Raw genomic sequence first — 11603 nt, 5'->3', positions numbered from 1 at the left:
TTTAGGGCTGATGCAATGGGAACAGCTATTTAGCAGAGGGACTGAACTTCCAGAGTTCGTATTCTCTAAAGTAATGGGGCTGATATGTGAACAAATCCCTTCAGAAAAAGGTCACAGGTGGGAGGAGTCTGAATGAATTAGTGATCAACCCAAAAACTTCACTCAAAATAAAAAGCCACAGTTTAAAGCTAACGGTTCTTTTATCATTGGAATATTGGACTTGTGCCTGATGAGTAGGTAGGGTGACATCTGCAAGTCAGTGGTTCAAACCCAGGAATAAACATGGGCATTTTGTTCTATATGGGACTTAGCCCAATTTCCTGACACTCCTGAATCTGCCATCAGGATCAGGTTCCTATGAAGCTGGCAGCTTAGCTCCAGATCACAAGCATGCAATATATACCTATGTTGCTTCCATCTGTACAGCATTTTACAAATCCAGCAGTCGTCACCTTCCAACGTGATACAATTCATTAGCTGTTAGAGTCATCAGTGTCTTCAATGCACCGCATTTATTCCAAATCTCACATTTTTCTTCTGCAAAATGCTAAATGAAGATTTTTTTTTTTACATTTTATAGTCCATAAAAACTCCAAAAATACATGAGCTTGATAAAATATACATGCTTAGTAATTTTGTATCTAGCTGAAACGGTAAGGTTAACCTTTACAAGTGTCTTATTTCAACTACAGCAAACATATTTACACAAAAGCCACCAGAACAAGTACCACTAAAAGAACTGGCTGTAAAAAATATTATTGCAGTATACTACAAATATGTAACCTTTTTTATATGAGCTACAAAAAGCAGCATTTTTACGTTTACAGAGTTCAGTGCAAGTCTTTACATTTAAAAAAATCCTATAAATTAATAAACAAACATCAATATTACAGAGAAAAGAATACACTTTACATATTCTGGTTAATTTCTCCAGATTGTTATTGGGTTCCAGTCCTCCGTATTGCTTCAACTCAGGAAGGGATTTTTCTTTCATTCTCAATCAAATGCCTCTTTTTTAAAACACTTCGGGAGATCGGAGTATGAAAGATCTCTCTCAAGAGTACAGTCGTCAAAGCCTAGACCAAAGTCACAAGCCAGCAATCTGAGAACACCTCTCTGTTTCACACAAAAGGCTTCAGCGCACAGTCCTCACCTGAGAGCAGAATGTTAACGCAGGATGGAGAAGTGCCCAGCTTTGAACAGTTAGCTCTTTTGTTCAGTAAAGCTTTAAAATTAAATCCTATTTCCACCTTCACTGTGTACGTCAGACAGTGGGGGATGTGACATCAGGTACCAAGAACTCTTCTGCAATGTCTGCTAACTGGTCACTGCCCCACCAAAACCAAGAGTGGCCATGACCTTCCAGCAAAATCCTCTTGGCAGGACACAGCTGTCAGTTATTAAATGTTTTATGCATGCAGCATCACTGATTACAACCAGGATTAAATCATGTAGACCATTTTAATTAGATGACCTCATTACAAGGATTTGAGTGAGACAACCATTAGCCAGAGTATGAAACCCTGTATGTAATTTACAAGAGAGCAGAAGGAAGATGAATAAAGATGTAAGAATACAGGGAAAAAAGCCTTTCACAAAGCATCTTGTCTCTCTGAATTTGAGATGAATCATCTGGGCCATGATGATGCTACATAAATATGTTCTCTCAGATGTGGAAATGTGAGAAAATCCCTAATAGTAAACAAATGCACACAACATGCACAAAACTGAACTGCTGCACCACAGGTATGGCCTTCAAGCCAGAACCCACTTCCTCGGCTGTTAAGAGTGAAAGGAAATTCTCAGATCTCACCTGTCAGCTGGATCACCTTCACCCCACTTTTCGAAATGTGCAAGTCTCCATTCTCGGAGGTTGAGTTACTTTCTCTTCATGTGCCATGACTGGGAGGGTGCTGTAAGTCCTGACCTGAGAAAATGGGGTGCAGCAAAGGGTGAAGATGTAAAGCTGTAGCAGCTGCAGCAGCAGCAGGTCGAGGGGCAAGAAGTGTTGGATAAAGAGCAGCATGGTGAACAGGATGAAAGGTAAAGGGACCTGGATGGAGAGCAGACGCAGGAATGATATGTATGGGATGGCTGGCTAGAAATGTAGCAGGGTGCCCTGGAATAATAGAATGGGTTAAATGGGACAATGAAATGGGTGTCAAATGTGGCTGGGGTATATGATGAACCTGAGCAAGAGGCTGGGGGTGAGGGTGTGGGTGAATTCCGATAGCTGCAGCAGCCGCAGCGGCATGGTGCTGCAGAATGGCATGCTGCACAGTGGTGATGGATGTTGCAGATGCAGCTGCTGGCTGCTGAATGTGGATAGGTTGCAGAGCAGGTGCTGCTGGGGCCAGCGCTGCTGAAGCAGGAAAGGTTTTGACCTGCTTTGCTAGAAGCTGTTGCTGAATGTGCTGCTGAGCTGCTTGCTGAAGCTTACTGTACTTCTCCATTTCTTCAGGTGTGAAAGTGATTGGTTGGCTCTCAAGTGGTGCCAGGGAGGAATCTTCTGCTCCTTCTGGCTCTCCGTCAATGCTTGGCTCCCCACTCTGAGTCACGTAACCAGGAAAGTGTTCAACATCTGGAACTAAAGGCATCATGCTGGTTTCTACAGGGACAGGCGGGTTACCACTCTCCACGGGTTCTAATGCATCACCATCATTGGGATCAGAGAGATAGCTGTGTGGCATAATTAGTTCTCCAGAACTGTAGCATTCGGGAAGTGCCTGCGGTTCAAGAGGAACTGGTGGCGTTTCCACAGCAGGTTCAGCAGGTTTCTGTTCTTCCAGCGGTTTGTCCTGCAGCAGCATCACCACCTCCTCCTCCAGCAGAGGCTGGACTGCCAACTGACTCTCCACGCTACCCTGGGGAACTTCCTCAGCCTCTGACAGCTCCTGTTCCTCACCCCTCTCTACTCCCGACTCTTCATACCTCTTGGCATTTGGTTTTCGGATCGTAGGGAGCTTCCCAATTAAAGGGAGAACTGGTTTGTTGCCTAATGAGGGGGGAAGCTTAGGGCCAAAGTACCCCTGTGGAGGATCTTTAAGTTTTATCCCAACCTTGTTTGTCCCTGCTAGCATTTCATCATTAGCACTGGGCTTCTTTTCAACCTTCCTGGACTGAACCTTTTCTAGCAGCAGTTTTGCTGTGACCGAGTTCTTTTCTTCTGGACCACAATCACTTTCAGGAGCTTTCCCCAAGCCAGAACTACAGCTATTTTGGGGGAGAGAGCCAGTTACCTTTGTTTCATCTCCTCTGCTCTCTTTTTTCAAAGCCCCTTCACTTCGGCCTGCTCTGAAATAGTGCGGAGACTGCGAGCGATATATTTTGGATCTGATGAAGTCTCTTCGCCCAGATCTCCTGTCTTCAGGGCTCTCATGATCCCGAGAGCCCTTTCTTGAAAGAGATCTCTGTGAATGGCTTCTTGTGCTCCGGCTGCGATCTCTGCTGTAGCTCCGACTCCGTTTCCAACTGCGGCCAGTTACGCTTCGACTTCTCCTCTTGCTTCGACTACGGCTGCAACTGCTGCTCCGTGTTCTACCCCGACTTCTTGTTCTTGACCTTCCCCTAGTGTGGGTTCGGCTCCTGCTTCGACTTCTAGACCTGCTTCTACTTAGACTGTAGTCATCTTCTGAGGAGGAGTACTTGTGCCTTTTTGATCTGTGTTTTGAGCTGTTGTATTCAGAATCCTCTGAGTCATGAGACCTCTTTGAATGACACCTTGATCTGTCACTGTAGTCAGTATAGCTATCATCTGAATAACTTCTCCTGCGACTATACCTACTGTGGTCTGAAGAGGCATCAGAACTCGTTGAGTATGACCTTCGAGAGGACCTGCGAGAAGAATGTCTTCGCCCTGATCTGGAACGGCTTCTGGAGTGGTCGCTACCAGAGTCATAGTCATCACTGTACTGAGACACGGATTTCTGTCGGAAGTCTTTTCGGTGAGAGCCTTCATCACTTTCATAGTCCCCACTACTCTGCCGGCTCCTATGGCTGGACCTGCCAAAAGAAGGAGCAGAACACCGCTTCTTTGAGGCAGAAGATGATAGCTGCAGGTCAGTCTTGTGTTTTTTGCTGCTGTGCTCTTGGGAAGAGTTACCACTGTCCTCTTTTTTGCCACTAGTCCCCTCTTCCGCAGAGAGTGCCTTCCGCTGAGGGTCCTGAAAGCAGTGTTTTTTTTTCTGCAGATGGCTCCCCTCCTCGGGCACGTCAGGTTTCAGCACCCGCTCAGATTCAGTAGGAAGAGACGATTTGCTTTTTTTGTGTTTGTGTTTTTTCCGTTTCTTGGGTTTCTCCTCCCTCGTGTCAGTTTTTCGGCTTCTCTCTTCAGCTTCTTCCTTGTGTTTACGTTTGTGCTTGCTGGACTTTTTGTGCTTCTTTTTCTTTTTATGTTTGTGGGATTTCCCAGCCTTGTCTTTTTTACTGGTTAGAGTTTTACTACTGTCATCTGTTTCTTCCACTTTGCTAACGCTTGCCAAGCTGGACTCCTGCTTGCTCTGGGTACCACAGACAGAGACAAGTTTATTTTCTGGTTTTGCAGCAGAACTGTTAGCTGTGCTTCCTCTTTCCTTGCTTTTGCTTGTGTCACTAAATTCTGTGGACTGTATATTTTCCTTAGAAAGACCTAATGTGTCTTTAGGTTTTTCTGCTCCTTTCGCTTTAGCATCTTTGTTACGTGACAGCTTAAAATCAAAATACAAGGGATTACAACTGTATGAAACAGATGGCTCTGCCCTGGTGAATATCAGAAGTTCTGATGGCCACTGCAAAGTAGTGCTTTCATCTTTACTCAAAACTGGGAAAAAGGGTCCCATTGGATGCTTCGGTCCCTCGATGACTTCTTTACAACCAGGGACAGGCTGAGTGGCTTCTTTAGTAGTGTCTTGATCTGGGGAATTGCTTTCTGTAGACAGCTTGCTTTCTTGTACACTTGCATTTTCTGGAATTTCTTTTGCTTCTGTTTTGCTTCTGTGATCTGTAAGTTCAGTTGTACTTGGCTCCTTCTGCTGCACAGTGCACTCGGCTGCCTTTTCTATGTGCTTGCCAGCTTTGGGTTTTGGAGAATTACTCTTTTTACTTTCATGCACCGGTTTTTTGCTTGCATTTTCTGCTTCCATTTGCTCTGTGGACTTCATGAAAAGCAGGAACTGAAAGTTTGGTTTTACTTTACAATGGGCTGGGGGAATATAATGATAATATTCTGGCTCTAGTGGCACTGGTCCATCTTCTCTTCTCATCTTTTTTAACTTAGATAATGTAGTGGCAAGAGATCCATTGTCTTTTTCGTGCTGGTCATCATCTTCAACTCTGTTGTCAGGACTATTTGTGGTCTCGGCCTCACCGGTCTTCTGCAAAGTCCCTTGATCGGAGGAGGCTCTCTCCTCAGTTTTTGTTCCATCTGCAGGACTTGATTCCTCCACATGGTCCTTGAAAACAGACGCTATAGACTCAAGCTTTACTGGAGCCTTCTTGGCAAAGGAGAATGACACTCCTATCTTCTGCAGTGGAGTTCCCAAATTATTCTTAATGCCAAAACTGATTGCCTGTGTTGCCTGGATTGGCATCTGGCTGCCTGACAGAACAGTGCTGCTGACTTGTCCAGTGTTCAGAATGACTCCCCTGTCCATGGTTATTTCTGTAGCCTGGCTAGAAGTTGTTTGGATGGAAGAACTGCTGTTAGCTGCTGAATCATTATCATCATCACCACCTTCTTCATCTACAGCCACAGTGGTCGTTTTGAACATGGGCCCGCTTCCAGGAGCGCTATGGAATGTTTTAAAATAGAGGGGAAGGCTGATTAGAGAGATTCACATAAGATTATAGGTGGCATCATACCTCAATTTAAATAATTTTTCTCCTGCCCATGCTTAATTTTTAATGCCCCCAGGCCTGTTCTTAGCATAATTAAGTATATGGTAAATATATTAAAACAATGGCTTTACACCCTTTTCAGGGTAACTTTTACCTAATATTGCCCAATGTCTTGCATTCTTTAATATTATGAAGAGCTGTGGGCTACATCTGGTATGAAAGACAAATACAACTGTTTTGCATAGTGATTAATTTACTCATCTGAATGTCAATGGAAAGAAGGCGGAGGCCCAAGCCTTGCTATTTGCAAACACATCACTTCGCAATGGCTCAGATGCACAGCAGCAAGAATGATGTACAGGTTACAAGCAGTAGTTTTTGTAACCTTTTTATTTCAGGCGAAACCCATTTCTGTGCTGTCTAGCCATGGCCTCAGATCTCTACCACTCACCATTCAAGTTGCTTTCTCTGCTCAGCCAGTTCGTGTAGACGCCGGAGGGCTCTCTCTTGCTTCTTCTCATCTTTACGTGATCTTGAAGAGACATTGCGAGCAAACTCCCTTTGCTTGAGATCTTTCAACCTCTGTGGCAAGAGACAGTGAGAGAGATCAGATGAAAATGGCAAGTGAATCAGTGCATTAAAGAGTTTCTCTGCTGTAACACTGGAAAGTGTGTTGTCATCCCACCCCACCACCAAGCAGTACAAATTTACTGAGCTAAGATGGAGTGACAGCATCTTAGTCCAACAAGCCAAATAGAACACATTGCCATCCTCCCAATAGTTAAATGGAAAGACAACTGTTGATCACTTTTGGCTACTACTTCATATCTAATATCTGCAGTTCCAATCAGTGTTTATACATTTTCTTTAGCATGTACAATAAAGCTGATTTCAAAGCAACAAGCAAATTCTGGAAGGAAAAAAAATGACTTTACTCTGCTGTTCTTGCAGGGTGCAAATATACTTGACAGTGCATGACAGAAGTCTTGATAGTATGCGCCAAAGAATGAAAAGGGATTAGCTAGTGCAGAAAAATTATCCAGGTACATATCTCGAAAAGCAATGTACAAATTACAGTTGGGGAGGCGGGGTGTAACTAGAACTGATCTCATTATGAAAGTGATTGTTTAATCAACAAAATGGAATATACCTTTTACCATGAGCAGTAACTCATTTTCCTGTATGTAGTGTTTGGACAGTGAGGAAAAATTTCCAATATTAGCAAGAATGCAGCATGGCTTTGCCAGTTTCTTAGTAAGTCCACTGAAAAAAGAATCAGAAGTGGCACTGGATACCAGAGAGGCATGGACTGGAAACTTGGGGTGGAATGGGAACACACAGCTAGGTCCAAGTAGTTTAACATTTTCTTGACCTAGGATGCAATTTTCAAAGCCCCTAGGAGAGCTTGATCCCCAAAGCCCATTAACTTTAATAGGGTGGGTGTTCAAATCCATTGGGCAGCTTTGAAAAATCTCAGTCTTAAACCTTAGGGAAAAAATGCTTTTTCCACTGATTAGCTTGCAAAAATACACAATTAGTTTAAGAGTGCTGTCCTGATCCACAGAGAAAACCAACAAGCAGCTCTGGCTAAGATTTTCAAAAGGGACTAGTGATTTTGGCTGCCTGTTTTTTAGTGCTAAACCTGAGACACTTTAAAAGGGCCTGCTGTTCAGAAAGCACTGAGCACTTCCTCTGAAAAACAGATCCCTGTAAGGTGTGTCACACTGAGCTCCTAAAAATTGGGGCATTCAAAAATCAGTAGTCACTTTTGAAAAACTTTGGCCTATAATTTAACAATTGTTTACTTCAAAATATAACCTTTACCAAAGGCTGATTCTTGATTAGAACAGAACTGCATAGAGATATTCGTCACATGCTAGGATCTGAAAATCCATCAAACGGATCAAGTTTGAGGAACTGATTTGACCCAATGTAAAGTGAACATTGCTTTGTGAAAAAGATGAAGATTTGACAAGATGGGGGATTCTCTTACCTAATAATATTTACTAAATGTGATTGAGCTTTATCAAAATCAGAAGGGAGGACACGCGCACACACACACAAAATTTAAAAAAAAAAAAAAAAAAGAAAAAGAAATACAGCTACAGACACTAGTAGAAGGAAACTCACTCTTGTGATCTGGACTCCAAAATTAGAACGATTTGCTTTCAACACATCAGCTGAAAATGTCACATCACAAAGAAAAAAGAAAGTAAAAATATAACAAGAGTGGAAAAGAGAAAAAATAAAAGCAAGCATTACTACACAAGCTCTCAGTATATCTGCAAACTATTATATTGACTAAGGAGCTGATCCATCAAAGCTAAAAGGTTCAGTTTCAGGGGTAAGAGGAAGGGAATGCACGTACATACACACACAGCGCAATGATCCCACCTGGAATAACCGCTACTTTGACCAGGATGAAAAAGGCTTAGGGTTTGGGGGAAGGTAATATGTTAAATAATGAATAGTAAATTTCTTTCTAGAGGAAGAACAGGCTAAGCAATGGTATCAGCTTTTTCATGCTGATTAAAACTGCTTATCTAAATGCTCCAGGAAGTTAAAAGTCACCAACAGCTGGCAAAACAATTTAACTGGGGTTCGATGCCAAGTTTCTGGATTTTTCATCCATTTGGGGAAAAAATGACCCAGCTATTTACAATAAAAAAATTACAACTTTTCACTTTGTATGAGTAAATGGAGGGTGCAAACACCGAACTCCCAGAAACCCACTGCCATCCTTCAGATGTGGCTTTAAACACCCACCTTGGAAACTTAAAGCAGGCTCACTAGAGTCGCAGGCTCAAATTTGGTGGTGTTGCCCACAGTGTAATCTTGTTTTCATTACACACACAGTTTAACCAGACAATTAATGCTTCCTTCAACGCTGCTCTTCCCCCCTTCCCCCCCACAGACACCACCCCTTTTGATTTTGAAGTGATAAATGCAATGCAAAGCACTAGGAAGTGCAGTATCACTATACTATACTAATATACTGCAGACTACGTAAAGGAAGGGAATGACAGATAGCAGAGTTGGATCTTTACCTGTGATTTGGGTAGACAACAGTAATTACACCGTTTTCAAGAGCCAAACCGACAGTGTCCTAAAGACTGTGCTATCCCCCACCTCCAGAAAAACAATTATCTGATTTTACATAAACTCTACATAACATGTCCCAATCCAGTGTATTCCAGACGCTCTAGCTATCAACATAAAAACGTCCGTGTATTGTCAACTATTCTCAATCAGTAAGAAAGTCTAAGTAAATATTAGTGCAATGGGAAATTCATTTACAGTATGTTCTTGATAACTATGACCTGTGAATACTGGACTACAGGACATGTGGCATAATTCCTTTAATACCAACAGACAATGGTCAAGTTAAACTTCAACTTAATTCAGCAACAGTGTACATTTACTTTATTCACTGGATGTAAGGATAATCTGACTGCTAGCTTTAGCATTTTAAACTCTCTCACAGCACTGCACCATCATTCTTCAGGGTTGTACCAAATAAGATGTAAAATGAGGAATATTATGTACCGGTAGTTAGTCTCTGGCTCTATGAAAGATGCTTTTTCAAGCAAAAAAGTTTGGAAATAGCCAAAATGCCAAGAAATCTGGCTAAATTGCTAACAAGTTTCACATACAAGTAATCATGAAAAAACAAAAGACCAGTTTGCAAACCTATAAAAACAAATTACTATGGACACAAGATCCAAAAGTCCTTGTTCATAGGCAGTTTGGTAAGTGCAAAACAACTTGTGGAGGAGTGATCTTATACAAAGTCCTGCCATGGAATGAACAATTAGCCCCTCCTTTCCAAGTCCAGAATTGAACTAAGTAGCATATATGAACACACCAATGGATGTCAGTGGTGTCAATGGAACACACCGATGGACCAGTCAACGGAATTACAATACTAATAAAACCACCCACCTACCCAAACACATAATTGGGATAGAGACAACCAAAACTGTCAAGGCCTAAATCTAGAGGAATCCGTGATTATGGGATGCCAATTTAAATTTTTCAACACACAAGGCCTTAACTTTCACAGAAAGCTATTCAATAAACAATCTGCCTTAATTTTTCCATCTAAAATCTCTAAACAAATGCTCATCTAATTGTAAGGTCCCTAAACTCATCACTCCTTTCTTAAATACTGATTAATAAGAGACTTTTCTGTTATGAACTTTACTAAACCAAATTACAATTTCATGCTACAAGAGGATTTAGAGATCAGGAAATATTTTTTCCTGAAAAGAAAGGGGGAAAAAAAAAAAAAAAAGGCATGGCTTGAGGAATTGGCTTTCCTAGGAAGCAGCAATGGTTTCCAAGTAGCAAAACATGTACTGACCTACTTCAGAACGAAAGTTACCAGAAAACCAAGAGTATTATTCACCACTTTATTAATCAAAATGCAGTAACGGTTATACTGAGAGATCACTTTCACAAAAATCGCTTAAACTGGCCAATCAAGAAACACACAAGTCTCCAGGCCTTGAAATGAATTTTACCAGAATTTAGACACTTCAGCTAGATAAGACACTCAGATTGCACTGAGGAGATCATCATAAAACACTCTGAAATGCTTCATCCCATGGGATTGGTGGTGTTTTCATCCACAGCCACCAACCTCAGCTTGGATGGAGAGTGTGAATATTTTCATCTGTGACTTAGGTCTTGATCCTGTGCCCACGGAAATCAATGGCAAAACTCCCATTGATTTCAAAGGGGCATGATCAGGTGCTTTCAGAACTGGTTTTCTAGAGCTCTATAGTTACCATAGTAATCTGGTGCACAGAGAGAAGATTGGTAAAGGAGTGTGTCTTATGATGCCATGAGATGCTGGCATTTAAAGCAACTAATTTACAAAATATGCCCACAGACTTCTCGAACTAGCTCAAATAGGCTACATTCCTGGATGATTTTAAATTTATGCTACATACAAGGCTCTGGAGATATGCTCATCATAGGCACGTAAGGAAGACACAGTCAAGACAAACAGCTGCTCAGTAGACTGTAAGAATGAACAATAAAGCCAGAATTCTGACCCATTAAGTAACCAAAGCATTCCAGGCTGAAGTTCACTTTACACCATTTAATCTGGTACTTATTTTATTAGGTACAAAGACAGTTGAGTCTGCTGAGTATTTATTTTCAGCTCAGAACTCTTTGGACAGAAGGAGAAGGCTAATCTGAAATAAAATCATGCATAGATCTCAGTTGTGGGGAGAGAGGAGAAAAGTTTACTCATGTTCTTTAGCATGTATCTGCCTTCAGATAGAACTCAAGTACAGAGGACTTCACAAAGTGAAGAGAATATCCTGAAGTTACTCAGTGTTATAAAGTAGAGACTCTGGCAAGACTAAAGCAGTAATAGTCTGCCCTCAAAATGAAACAAATATCTTAGAACCAACTGAAATATGAGAATGTCGGTGTTTTTATGAAGAAAGGCACATTTTGGAAGGCTCTTTTGTTAGTTCTCTCAGTGCAGTGATGCTCTTCCCCTTGTGTCTCTGCATTTATTCCATATATAACACGGGAAGTTATTTAGCAGAATTGGATCCCCACTACTATGGGCATACTACAGAACTATACCCTTAGCGAAGGGCAACAGTTTTCAGTATCACAGGGTTACAGGTATCCCCTTAGCTTTAGGGGTCATTTTAATAAATTGAAAAAGAAATGTGAAGGGAGACAAAAGATGAAATGAGAATCCATGCCTGTGTCCGTCTAACACACAAGTTGATGCAAAAACACTTGTCTTGCTAGATGAGCGT

General features: G+C 41.7%; 1 protein-coding gene across 1 annotated transcript in view; it reads right to left on the bottom strand.

Annotated features, from left to right (window-relative positions):
* Positions 1 to 1889: 1889 nt before the first annotated feature.
* Positions 1890 to 11603, bottom strand: part of GPATCH8 (G-patch domain containing 8) — an 82416-nt gene continuing 72702 nt past the window's right edge. The window contains exons 7-8 of the mRNA XM_065422596.1: positions 6266 to 6396; positions 1890 to 5766 (exon numbers count right to left, since the gene is read on the bottom strand). Coding sequence (XP_065278668.1) covers positions 1890 to 5766; positions 6266 to 6396 — 4008 coding nt within the window. The remainder of the gene's footprint in view (positions 5767 to 6265; positions 6397 to 11603) is intronic.

Source organism: Emys orbicularis, chromosome 25, assembly GCF_028017835.1.
Source record: "Emys orbicularis isolate rEmyOrb1 chromosome 25, rEmyOrb1.hap1, whole genome shotgun sequence".
Classification (NCBI taxonomy): Eukaryota; Metazoa; Chordata; order Testudines; family Emydidae; genus Emys; species Emys orbicularis.
The sequence above is the reverse complement of the archived record's forward strand: the minus strand, read 5'-3'. Positions and strand labels throughout refer to the sequence as shown.